General features: G+C 58.3%; 2 protein-coding genes across 2 annotated transcripts in view; one reads left to right on the top strand and one right to left on the bottom strand.

Annotated features, from left to right (window-relative positions):
- The window catches only part of COL4A2 (collagen type IV alpha 2 chain), a 160,532-nt gene extending 157,882 nt beyond the window's left edge, over window positions 1-2,650 (top strand). Inside the window, exon 48 of the mRNA XM_020913460.2 lies at window positions 1,590-2,650. Within this exon, the coding sequence (XP_020769119.2) occupies window positions 1,590-1,847 (258 nt within the window). The 3' untranslated portion in view covers window positions 1,848-2,650. The remainder of the gene's footprint in view (window positions 1-1,589) is intronic.
- A 2,713-nt stretch (window positions 2,651-5,363) lies between these two features.
- RAB20 (RAB20, member RAS oncogene family) overlaps window positions 5,364-13,289 on the bottom strand; it is a 31,619-nt gene continuing 23,693 nt past the window's right edge. Inside the window, exon 2 of the mRNA XM_020913436.2 lies at window positions 5,364-6,350. Within this exon, the coding sequence (XP_020769095.2) occupies window positions 5,815-6,350 (536 nt within the window). The 3' untranslated portion in view covers window positions 5,364-5,814. The remainder of the gene's footprint in view (window positions 6,351-13,289) is intronic.

The following is a 13,289-nucleotide window of genomic DNA, read 5'->3' as shown; positions in this document are numbered from 1 at the left end:
TCGTAACTCCCATTGTGTTGACAGGATACCCAACATGTTTAATATTTCATAAACTATGTCAATAACATAATATATATAATAAATTATACCATGTTTGCTAATTTTATCAAAACAATAGGGGAAATTGGAATCTAGGGAAGGAAGGGATAAACAAGCATTGATTCTTTAACATTTTTAAGGGAGCAGTGCTGCAGTAATTTGAAGCAACAGGATCTCTAGGTTCTGTGCAGGAGCTGGCAGCGTTCCACTTTAAGGGGCTCCTCCTGTCGGGACCTGGCAGCAGACAGAGCAGCCCCCGTTTGCCCCTGGGTCTCAGAGGAGGAAGCGCTGGTCCCTCCTAAGTTTTAACTCCCTCGTGAGATGAAAAAGGAGGATCTTCTTTGTCATGGGAATGCCTGCCCTCTATCCTGAAGGTCAGACAGCCCTGCTCTTAAGAGCATTACATCTTGAGCCATGTCAGAGGAGAAAGGATAAGCACAGTTGCCCTAGTGGTCAAGAATCCACCTGCAGGAGACATAAGAGACGCCAGTTCAATCCCTAGTTGGGAAGGTAACATGGAGAAAGAAATGGCAGCCCACTCCACTGTTCTTGCCTGCAGAATCCCATGGAGAGAGGAGCCTGGCAGGCTACAGTCCATGGGGTCACGACTGCACAACTGAAGCGACTTAGCACACACCCATTATCCTCAGTACCCTCCTCCAGCCAGCCTAGACCAACATGGCCAGTGATAGTAGTAATAATAATTCAAAGCACACATACCCTCTCTTCATGCACATTAGTAAAGGAGGAGGAGAGGGGCACTTTCTTTGGAGCTTAATTGTTTTTTGGCCCCACCGCACGACTTGTGGGATCTTAGGTCCCCAACCAGTGATGGAAGCCGGGCCCTCGGCAGTGAGAGCACAGAGTCCTAAACACCGGACCAGCAGGGAACTCCCTGATGATTGATTTTAAGAGTCTGGTTCTGACCCCCATATTGATTTTATCTTTATTTTATTGAAGTATAGTTGGCTCACATTGTCTTAATTTCCACTATACGGCAACGTGACTCAGTTACACGTACATATGTTGTTCAGTCGCTCAGTCGTGTCAGCGCTTTGGGACCCCATGGACTGCAGCACGCCAGGCCTCCCTGTCCATCACCAACTCCTGGAGCTTGCTCAAACTCAAGTCCACTGAGTCACTGATGTCATCCAGCCTCATCCTCTGTCGTCCCCTTCTCCTCCTGCCCTCAATCTTTCCCAACATCAGGGTCTTTTCCAATGTGTAGGCTGTTCACATCAGGTGGCCAAAGGATGGGAGCTTCAGCATCAGTCCTTCCAGTGAACACCCAGGACTGATTTCCTTTAGGATGGACTGGTTGGATCTCCTTGCAGTCCAAGGGGCTCTCAAGAGTGTTCTCCAGCCCCACAGTTGGAAAGCCTCAATCACACATACATGCATACACATTCTTTTTCACATTATTTTCTAAGATGGTTTATCACAGAATGTGCAGAGTTCCCTGTGCTCTAAAGTAGGACCTCGTTTGACTTTTCCTTGGAAGAAAAACAAGCTAACGTGTTGGCATCTCTTCCGCCCGCTCCCCCGCGCAGCACACGGCCGCCGGTGACGAAGGGGGCGGCCAGTCGCTGGTGTCGCCGGGCAGCTGCCTGGAGGACTTCCGCGCCACGCCGTTCATCGAGTGCAACGGGGCCCGCGGCACGTGCCACTACTACACCAACAAGTACAGCTTCTGGCTGACCACCATCCCCGAGCAGACCTTCCAGGGCACGCCCTCGGCCGACACACTCAAGGCCGGCCTCATCCGCACGCACATCAGCCGTTGCCAGGTGTGCATGAAGAACCTGTGAGCGGGGCAGCGGCCGGACACGCCCCGGGCACGCCCCTTCTCCAGGCCCGTGCAGTCCGGGGCCACTTTGGTGCTTTTCTTAACTTATTACCTCAGACGCCGACCCCTAAATTGACTGCTTTTTTTTTTTTTCTTTAAAAAACAAACCAAAAAGAGAAAAAGGTTACCAAAGGAATTCAGCACCAGCACTTGGACCAGATAGGCCCTTGTCCCCCGCAGGCGCTGCCTGCTCCCCCCAGGTCTGCAGGACACCCTGTCCCCCCAGCACGGGAGGCGGTCCACCTCCCGCTCAGGCCGTCCCGGACTGCCCCTCGCTCGGCGTCGCTGACGTCCTGCTGCGCACCCGTGTACTCACCGCGCTCCCAGCCACCGCTGTTAACCCGTTTTCTGAACTCACTTAAGGGGGGTGTGGACGGATGAGGCCGCTCAGCCCGCGGGCTCCCGGGTTAGGGCCCGGGCCCCGCTCCCTGAGCCCCCAGGACGCGCACCGCCCTCTCGAACGTGCCGGTGGCGTGAAGGACCCTCGTCCCCCGGGAAGGCCAACTGCGCCTCCTTGTGTCTGAAAAGCCGCTGCTGTTGGCGCCCCGGCCATCGCGCTCCCCACCAGGGCCTTCCAGACCTCCCCGCCGTCCGCCGTCCGCGGCGAGTCGGCAGACTCCGTGCGGCAGGCAGAGACGCCCCCGCCGCCTGGGCCGGCCTGAAGATCCACTCCCCCTTCTGTGCGCTGAGCAGCACCCCTCTGACTACCGCCTCCTCTGTAACCAGCCCAGAATAAAAGTTACTTTAAAACATTTTTATACCCCACCTTGTTGCCTGCCTGATTTTCTCAAGTTCGTAGGGCACGAAATTTGCGCTGAACCGGGAACCTGCATCCCGGCCCAGCTCCGCGCTGTTGTTTTTTCCAGGTCTCAGCAGACTGAACCGAAGCCTGCAGTATCATCATTGGCCCCTCAGGGAACTGTATTTGTGTTTACAATGTGGTGATGTTTACAGAAAACACTCCCAACCTGCACTCACAGGCGTTAGGAGGGAGGTACCTCTAAACATGCTGCCAAAGTCATTCAATGCACCCCGGCATAACATCCCAAATCAAATCCCAGAAATCAAATCTCCAAGACACATTTCTGCCTTCAGTTCCTCCGGAGCCTGGCTGACGCCTGGGCACCCAGCTCAGAACTCAGTCTCACATTAGACCTTCTCTGAGATCAATCTGTACAGTCACAAAGTAAGCATTCCACGTGATGAAGTTATTTGAACACGATCAGCCCCGGGCTGGCCTGCCTTCCCCGGTGCTGCCCGAGCCAAGGACCGTGTGCCCGAGGGTTAAGTGAGGGCGTGACTCCCGGCGGGGAAGCGGGGCTGGGCAGAAGGAGGGTGTCTCACTACAGGGCTCAGGGCTCAGTCCACGCCCTGCCCCCATGCTGGGGAAGGCCCACACAAGGACCACTGATGGGGCAAGGCACATTTTCCACTTCCAGCTCTTGCCCCCAGGGGCCAGGCTGGGTCACAGGTTCAGGGATGCTGAGCAGGGCTCTGAGCATCCCAGGGGAGGCGACAGAGAACCAGGTGAAGGTGATGGGAGTTACGGTAGGCTCCACCTGTGCGCAGCTGGTTTCCATAGCAACAGTTATAGTGGGACGCTGAGCCCTTAGAGGCCAAGGCTGGGGCCTGAAAGATGCCCGCACAGGAGGCTGATGGGGCAGCTGCTCTTGCCAGACCCCAGTCCCCGAGATCGCAGGGTGGTCATGACACTTGTCACAGCCCTGAAGATTCCTGCTCGATTTGGTCTAGCCTCTCCTTTTAATTGAATGAAGGATTCTTTAGATTCTATACTGTTTCACAGTTTGCAAAAGTTTCACACCCATGGTCTCCTATGGCTTAGCTTCGCCTCCGTGTGGTTCCCAGGGCATTAGGTGCCCAGCATTAAACACCGAAAAGTCCTGGACTTCACGCCTGAAACACTTAAGGAAAGAAGACCAAGACCAGGTTCTCAATACATAACTGGACGCCAAACTGTAAACCAGAAAATATAAACCAAGTACAGACAGATAATCCGTCTCTGTCTGTGTGCATGAGCCCAGGATTCCGCACAAGTGTCGCTATCACAGGTGAAGATTCCTGGTCTGAAGTCAAACAGCCAAGCTTCTGAACCTTGAAAGTTCAAGCTGCCCTTCACAGACCAGAGCATGCTGCATGCGATTTCTCTGGTCTAGTTTTTCAGGGCTAAGAACAACCACTAGCCCGGAAGCTAAGGGTCCTTGAGTGGCCAACACTGTCCCCACTTTGCGGGGAGAGCGAGTGGGCGCCCTGAGGTCACAGTCACCAAGGTGGCTGTCCCACCCCTGCCACAGACGGCGCCCGGACTCCCGTGAAACCATGAGACGCCTCTGGACGCACCCTGGCCGGTTGGAGGGGCGCCGAGAGCCAGGCTGAGCCCGGGAGGATTGCTGCGGCTCCCACGCCCGAGAAGAGCCAGTCGGGAGGACGCCAGAGCAGGTCTGAGCTCAGGCTGAGCTCAGGGCGGGCGGCCCTCGGGGGAGCCGAGACAGAGACCCCGCGGGCGGCCCTCGGGGGAGCCGAGACAGAGACCCCGCGGGCGGCCCTCGGGGGAGCCGAGACAGAGACCCCGCGGGCGGCCCTCGGGGGAGCCGAGACAGAGACCCCGCGGGCGGCCCTCGGGAGAGCCGAGACAGAGAGAGACCCCGCGGGCGGCCCTCGGGGGAGCCGAGACAGAGACCCCGCGGGCGGCCCTTCGGGGAGCCGAGACAGAGACCCCGTAGGCCACGGTGGTGTCCTGAGCATTAAACCCACTCCTGTGCGTGGAAGGGCCTGCAGAGAGCTGGCGTGCACACCGTCGTTCGAGTTTGGTGTCAAGTCTGCTAACTTCTGCTTGAGACACTTGGGGGGTTTATTTATATGTTTAGATGGAATATCTCCATGATTCTTAGTCCTATGATCTGAACAAAGGCAGATAATATGTGTAAGTGGACAATTTACATTTCCCAAGGTGGTTTGAGTACTAAATTTGAAATGAGTGACAGTGTATTTTTTTTTAGTGAAGGAGAAGACAAATCACAGATATGATGACTCGTGTGTGTGCGGGCGGGGTGGGGGGTCTTCCTTGTGTCAATGCCTCCTGGACGCTGGCCTGGGGACGTGCAGGCCAGCTGACCTCTGTTCTGCAGAGGCAATGAGACTCTGTTGTTGCTGCTGTTTCTGTTTAGTCACAAGTTCTGTCTGACTCTCTGTGACCCGTGGACTGCAGCCCGCCAGGCTCCTCTGTCCATGGGATTCTCCAGGCAGGAACCCTGGAGTGGGCTGCCATTTCCTCCTTCAGGGGATCTTCCCCACCCAGGCAGACTCTTTACCAAGAAGCCCAACGAGGAGCTGGGTAAGAAGTTTGTCCCGGATGCTGCAGAAGTGTGAGGTCGTGCTTCACCCACAGTCCAGGTGAGAAACCCAGGTCCGTGTGACAGACGTTAAAGGCCACGGGGGCACAAATAGGTGTAAACCAAGGTTCTTCTTAAAATAATTTTAATAATAAAGTGGCTCACAATGCTGCAAACATTATAAAAACAGCGATTCCTGATTTTATATAAATTAACATTTGTCAAGAATCGTTACGAGGCATCAAGACACAAGTACCGAATGGCTGGATCAAAGGTAAATCACAGTGAAGAGGAGCCTTGGAGGGTCACGCAGGCGCGGAGACCGGGGGATACGTGTCAGAGGCCAGGTGTTAGGACGGGGCAGCGAGGGGACGCTGGCTCTGCAGGTGGCTCCTCCGGACGATCCGTCTGCTCCCCACCTCCCCAGGCAGCGATGGATGTGGAGGCCCGGTCACACGGCCCTCGTCTCGGGGACTGGCTGGCGCCTCCTCCCGGCCCCTCCTCCGCGTGCAGTCCTACAGAGTGACCCCCGATTGGCTCCTCGGGCCACCCGGGTCCCCGGGGCCGGGCCGGGGCGCGTCAGGAGCAGCACCCGGATCTGGTCCGTGCAGGCGGCGGGGCGCTGGCGACGTCCACGGTCTGCGGCGGGCCCTGGGCCCTCTGCCGCAGGATCACGGGCACCACCATGTCGAACACCGTCTCAAACAGCAGGTCCACGTTCTTGCCGGTCTTGGCGCTCGTCTCGAAGCACATCTGCTCAGCAGCCGGCACGTCCTTCTCGTCCAGCATCTTGTACTTGAGGATCTTCTTGTAAAAGGCCACTGCGTCCTCCAGCTGCACCTGCTTGGACAGCCGGGGGGTCGGGCAGCCGCCGCCGCCTGCCTGCCCAGAACTGTGTCCTCCTCCCTGGCCGCCCTCCCCAGGCGCCTCCTCACTCAGGTCCACCTTGTTGCCCACGACGGCGAAGAGGCAGTCGGCACTGGCCGTGTCCGTCAGGCCCAGGAACCGGTCCTCCAGCTCGAGCAGGCTCTGGGCGTGGTTCACGTCGTAGGTGAGGATGACCGCAACCGCCCCCCGACAGTACATGGAGCCCAGGCCGTGGAACTGCTCCCGCCCTGCGAGGGGAGAGAAAGCGGCTGGTTATCTCTCCTGACTGGAGGCGCCCCCTGACTGTGCACAAGGGACCCCCGGGAGGGACCATGGATGGAATCGTGACCCCAAGAGTCGGCACGGCTGCAGCTGAACCAGATGGAGAGCCTGCTGTGCAGAGACGGGGTGACGGCCGGCCCCCAAGCCAGCAGCTCCCGCACAGTCGTGTCTACCCACGGCAGTGAGCCCACAAAACAAGGCGGACACCCGCGCCCTGCTCTGCTCCTCACGGGTGGCGGGGGCTCCTATTCCTGCATCTTAGTCCTGGGTGCTTAGATGAAACACTCCCACCAGGGTCTGGCTTCTGGATGACGCAGTTGGGACCCCCTCCAGGCGGGGCCTTCAGCCTCCCCGGCCTGCCCGCCTACCCCGGCCCCAGAGGGCTCACTCAGCCCCCAGAGCCCCAGGCCCTGCCCCGCCTCTGCGACCACCGCCCCAGGCTGCGGGCCTCCCGGAGGAGGAGCTCGGAACGCACACACTAAGGAAACACGCTCTCCTGTAGGGAAAAGAGGGCAACTCGGGCTTCGAGCCAAGCCGGGTGCTGCCGTGCACACCACACGCAATGCAGGCAGGGATGTCTCCCCGCCGCGGACGGGCCCGCCCCGAAGCCTGTGCCCCCCTGCCGGGAGCGGGCGGTGGCAGCGGGGGGAGTAGGTCCCGGGTCCCTCACACCTCCTGTCTACCCCCTCCCCTGCCCACAGGCACCCATCAGGGCTGCAGGAGCCCCAGGGGGCAGCCCCCAAGGGGCACGGAGGTCCAAAGAGGACCAGACGCCAGGACAATGCTGGACCCCAGGAGCCCAGAGAGCCTCACCCAGCCCGAGGCTCTCTTTGCCTTTTCAGTTTTCAGGGTGTTTTCTGAGCTGGGCAGTAACAGCCAGAGCACAGCAAGGCTCTCCCGTGGGCAGACCTCCTCTCTGGTCCTCTGGGGGAGGGTGGGCACCCCCGAGGGCTTCTGCTGTGACTTTCCAGGGGGTCCCTGGCCCCCCCTTCAGGTCCCCCTGAGCCTTGGCGCATTCAGCACAACCCTGAGCGGGGGCCTCAGTTACATGGCTGACAGACACCCATCTGCACAACAACACTCAGGTCGATTAAGCTCGCTGCGCATGTGAAGCCACAAAAATCCCTCCAGATTGTTTAGAAAAAGGAAAAGCAGGGTGTTTTCTTATGTAAGATTTCTTGGTTTTGTACCAGCTTGGTCTGATGTGCTGGGTGGTGGAGCCTCATTCATGTCAGAGGCTAAGATGACACCCTGCCCCCATCTCAACTCCCGCCTTTACTGAACTGCAGACACAGGGGGAGCGCAGTGATGGGGAAAGCGAGGGGGTGAGGACAGATGAGGGGAGGGGAGGGGAGGGGGGAGGAGGCAAGGGAACAGGGGAGACCGAAACCCTGATGCATCAAAGCCCTGAAGAACTGAAATTCCGTCCCACTTGACTCCCTGCATTCTCCCATGTCAGATCTCCAGAAGCGCTGGATGCGAGAGGCCCAGACCACAGATGGCGGCAAGACAGCACCCCTCACACCGGGGACCCCAGCGTCCACATTGGGACCGTATTCATCCCCGGGTTTTCCCAAACGCCCCCCGGTTCCCCTTCTTCCTCGTTCAGGACGGGCAGATGGCTCAGAGTGCATGAAGGGCAGCCCCTAAATGCAGGAGGGGCCCCTTCCGGAAGGCGTCCCAGGCCCCCCTGCACGGGCGGAGGGAGACCTGCCACCCACCCCCGGGCCTGTGTGTGGAGCAGGACGGGCAAGCCGGACTCTGCGCGCCGGGCCTGTTCCTGTAGCACCGACCCTCGCGCCGTGACCCTCAGCTGAGTCACGCTGGCTCAGCACCTTCCGTAAAAGAACGCTGCCTGCCGCCTGGAATATGCTGGAATGTGCATTCTCCCAGCTCTGGCCTTCGAAGGTATAACTCATTTCCATTCATCTTGAGATAAATGGTTGCAGAACAGAAAAATAACGATTGTCTTGTCAGAGGCGGCACCGGACCTGCAGACAATGGCCAGAACCAGGGGCCCCAGCATGGAGAAGCTGGCATCAACCAGCCTGGCCCCTGCCGTTCTAGAAGAAACTGGACTGCAGCTCGGGGAAGGTGGGTCTTGGGGACGATAGTCGACCACATTCTCGGTCTGCTGGCTGTCCGAGCAGAGTGGCTACTCCTAGCCCCAACAACCCATCCCTCGATTTACTGGCCTGTCACACAGCGAGCAGCCCGAGGGTGGACTCCGTAACAGGGAGACCTCTCTGGGCGTGTCCCGCCCCCCACGGAGGAGCCCAGGAGAGGCCCCTGGACCGCTTGCCCACACTCCCTGCTGTCTGCGGGGCTCGCCGTCCTTCAGAACATCCTGACACGCCTGCTCCGAGCTGGACTCTGAACTCCGCAAGAACAGGGCCCGGAGTCTGCCTTCATTCCTCGCTGGGGTGTGCGGGGTGCGCACCCCGCCCCAGCCCCCACAGGTCTCAGGTGGATGTGAACCTCTCAGGTCAAAGTTCAGCTGTAACACCCAGGCCAGCAGGGAACCAGAGGCCCCCAGGCAGTCCCTCCTCCCGGAGCCTCCGGGCTCTGACCCCCACCCCCCGAAGCACCCCAGCCTCTCTGCGCCTGCCGGACCTCCCCACCCATTTCCTCCTGGAAGGACAGGGTGCGTGGAAGAGGTAGATGGCAGGCAAAGCTCCGGGGAAGGTGGGTCAGGGTGGGATCGTCCGCCCACACACCGGACGCAGATGAGAAGACACCCGGTCAGTGTCGGCAGAGAATGGACGTCCCCCTGTCCCGACCTCGTGCCTACACAGCTCAGCTGTCTGCGTGCACGCTCCCCAGGTGACACCAACGCATCAGCCCCAGCATCCTGCACCCAACCCCTTGCCCCTCAACCCACCCAGGGCTCCCCCATCGGGCGGAGCACCGAGCCCCCAGCCCGTCCTGCCAGCAGCCCCTGGCCAGGCTGTCACGGTCCCAGTTTCTAGTCCAGGGTCCAGAGGCCCCCGCTGACCACAGTGGGGCAGAGCGCAGGAGTCCGTGGCCTTGAACCGGGAGAGGGGGAGTATCTGTTCCCAGCATCCTCTGACCGAGAGCTGGCATTCCCTCTGCTCCAAGGACTTCAGGCAAGCAGAAGCGACAGCAGGAAGCAACGCCTGCGCTTCACTGCCGAGAGCAGTCACAGCGGCTTTCAAGCCTCACTACAGCTGTGTGCGTTTACCGTCAGCTCAACATCTCAACGGGCATTAACCTGTCAGTGAGGAAACCCGGTGTTCTGGCCAAGCTTGGCACTTCACTGCACGTGTTTAAGCACAGTACTCAGAGAACGTCGTGGGCAGGTGCCACTCGGACACAAGGGAAACTTTGGCACAATGGAAATGAAAAACGTTTGGCTCAGGGTCTTTGGAGCATGAGTTGAAGGCATGACACCCCCACCCATGTGTTTATGTAAAACACAGTGGCCTTTGCCAAGAAATCAGTTTTCAGCCAAATGGCCAAGAAACGTAAACGAGTTCCACCCCAATCATTCTGAGATGGTCACATCCTGTCACAGACGGCAGCCCGGCCTCCTCGGGGGACAGTCTCCTGCCTGAGTGGCCAGCCCTGGAGAGAACAGCCCGCAGAGAAGGACACCAGGTTCGGGAAAAGGGTCTCAGGGGCTGCATCTGACCAGTCACCTCCCTCGCTCAGAGAGGGACCCCAAGCCAGGGACCTGCTTCTCCAACAAACCCCAAGCATTCCCCAAGCGATCTGACAGGGAGGCGAGCTGGAGAGGGGGCAACTCAAGCAGGTCTGGCAGGAGGTGGAGGCACGCATCCCGTGAGCTCCCGGGATGCTGAAGATAAAGCGAGTCCACAGCTGCCAGACTCCCACCACTGGAAGGGCAGCCCGCTACCCCGGTGCTCCCCACATCCCCTCTGTCTGCACCGACAGCAAGTCTGCCCTCTGCCTAACAACTTAATTGCAAATTTCAGGTCAAATTGCCCTCTATGCCTCCAGGCAGACACGAAACAGCATCCTGCTCCCTTCATGAACCCCTATGGGAGATGTCGACAGAGGCATCTCCCCAAACCGGCAGCAGGAGGCTTTAGTCAGAAAGAAAAGAAAATAAATGCTGCTCCACTGTTACCACTGGGCCGGGACCTTTCGTCTCACACACACTAACCTCAGACAGCGAGTGGCAGCTAAGAGCACCGTCAGCTCCCACCCGTTAGATTTCACAAGAGGGTAGTGAGCAGGCACGACAGCTTCCACATCTGTTACATGGTTTTCTCTGAGGACAGCAAGGCGACTGTTAATGCCCAAGGCCTAAAATAGCTTTCCTTTCCAGATAAAACTGTCTCGCTTGCCCTTTAAAAAAAAAAAATCAAAAAAGTAGATAATAATAATACCAAAAGAGAAAGCAAAATAACTAGCTGAGTAAGACCTAAAACATCCCAAATGCCAGCCTGGAAAGAGGTGGACGCAGCTGCTAATCAAACCCTGGATCTGCCATCTACCTGTCAACCAACGCAAACGAGCTGAACGCTGTGACCCCAGCTAAAGAATTTACGATGGTGCAGTTTTCAGGTTTGAAATTCTCAAATCTTGCTCTGGATCTAACCCAGAGCCTTTAGCCCACTTTTCAACAAGAGTAGTGTCCATACTAAGACCAGCCAGTCCAACAGGGAACAGAGGCTCTGAACTTGGTCCGAACTGCCTCCAAGCGGGAGCCTGGCATTCCTGGCATCACAGAGGCAGTGAGGATCATGGTGGGAGGTGGCAAGACGCAGCTGTCTGCAGTCGGCTCTGGGCATATCTGAACCTGAGGCTCTGGAGCAAGTTTCCCAGGAGTTTGTGAGTGTGCGCTGAGCAAGAAGTCAGGCCCCGCATCTGGCCTGCTGTAATGTCAGCTCCTGGACCCCTCAGAGTGATGACTTCCCCATCTGTGTGATGGGCTTGAACTGGGATGCTCACAGGGTCCTCCCCGAACGCTCGGATTCTGAGAAGGCATCTATCTCTCTCTCTCCTTCTTTCCCCAAGCCAGGTCCCTGAGCCCTGGCTCCAGAGCAGAAGCTCCAGGCATTCCGGCACTTTCGTCTTCTTTGTGGTCCATTTCTGGGGCTGTCAGGGCACCGGGCCCACCCTGCACCGGCCCTGAGGATGCAATGAGAAAAGTCACCAGCTGCTTCACGTTTAACCCATGCAGCGGAGGCTCAGGCTGCCGGGCTTGACGAACCCACGTGGCCCTGACGGGCGGTTCCCTTGGAGCTGGAGACAGGGGCGGGAGGAGAGGCCCAGCGCCTCCACCTCCAGGCTGTGGGCAGTCTGCAGGGCTGCAGGAGGGCCGGCGGAGGGGCAGCCCAGAGCTCTGCGCGGTCTGTGACACTGCTGACCAGCCTCCTGCGTCCTCCGTATTCATACCAGGCATGCTCTCGGAGGACGACCTTCTCCCCCTTTCCCGGGGCACTTGGTCATGTGACTCCCGCCCACTGAGTCACGAGAGCTGAAAACCAGCCCCGGGCAGGAGGACAGAGGTCAGTGGCCACAGCCGCCCCGCCCGGCCGCCAGACGGCGCAGGTCCACGCCCAGCTTCCTTCTCTTTGATGCTGCAGGTGACGGCACCTCCTGCCAGGTGATGACCAGCACTTCAGCCCGAGGGGCACGTCCTTTTGGCTACACAGTTTTAAATAACCAGAAACCATGTCGCAATGCTGGCTACACATTTTAATCATGGGGGGGGTGCAGCTTTTAAAAAATACTGGTGCTCTCAGACTGCCCCCACCCCGGAGCACAGGAGCCAGGATCCGGGGCGCGGGTATCCTGCGCCTTTAAAAGCTCGCCTGGTGGACGTGATGTGCCCCTGTAAGTGACTGGAAGGGGGAGAGAAGAGGCGATCGCTCTGGGTAAATGACCCTTATTCCCGGCCGGCTGAAGAGCGAGGTCCATCGGGAAATGTAAGGGCAGACACTGAAGGACAGAGGAACTCTGAAAACACCCACAGAAACACTGACGTGGCAACATGAAGATAAAAACAGAACCGGAGCCGGGGGCACAGACACACACCAGGGCCGTCTCTGAGACGACCCAGCACCGCCTGGAGAAGCTCAGACCAGAGCGAGCCGTGACGTGCTTCCTGTTCGAGATGAGTGTAAAATGTGAGATAAAACCCTTCTCCAAAGTTTCCAAGCTTCCCTGCATCACTGTAAACAAACCACCTGAAGGACGGCTTTAGTTTTGCCGTGCACAGCGTGGTGAGTTTCGACGATGGATTACCATCACAGGCGAGATCCAGAACGTTCCGCCGGCGTGTCTGTGTCCACACTGACAGAAGCCTGGTGCAAGACCGGCCTGAGGAAATGGCTGCCCCCAGGAGCGGCCACAAAGAACGGATGCCTAAAGCTCCGTCGTGCAGGGTCTGTGCGCCTTCCCAGGGTGACAAAGAAGGTCATCTCTGTGTGGGCCCAGCGCTGGGCACGCCGCCTCCACCTGTGTGTGCAAAGCCGCTTCATCGGAAAGTCCACCCTCCGCCCAGAGGCTCCAGTGCATTAGCCTGAGTGTCCGCCACTGAGCTGCCGGGTGTGATGTTTAATCTTACGAGCTGACGTGGCCAGGGCGTGGTGCCCGGTCGGTGGTCTGATCTGCATCTGGGTGTCGCCAGGTGGGTATTTTTGAACGTGATCAATGTCGGCAATCAACTGACTTAGTATAGCTGATCACCCCCATGATGTGGGAGGGCCTTGTCCACCAGTTGAAGGGCTTTAAGAGCAAAGACGGAGATTTCCTGGAGAAAAAGGAAGTCCACCCCCAGACAACAAGCTGAGTCATAAGACATCGTGCCTGAGTTTCCAACCTTGGTGCCCAAAAGCTGCTTCCAGGTTTTGGACTCGAGATGCAACAAGAAGTCTCCCCGCGGGTCTCCTGCCTGCCAGCCCACCCTGAGC

Source organism: Odocoileus virginianus, chromosome 8, assembly GCF_023699985.2.
Source record: "Odocoileus virginianus isolate 20LAN1187 ecotype Illinois chromosome 8, Ovbor_1.2, whole genome shotgun sequence".
Classification (NCBI taxonomy): Eukaryota; Metazoa; Chordata; class Mammalia; order Artiodactyla; family Cervidae; genus Odocoileus; species Odocoileus virginianus.
The sequence above is the reverse complement of the archived record's forward strand: the minus strand, read 5'-3'. Positions and strand labels throughout refer to the sequence as shown.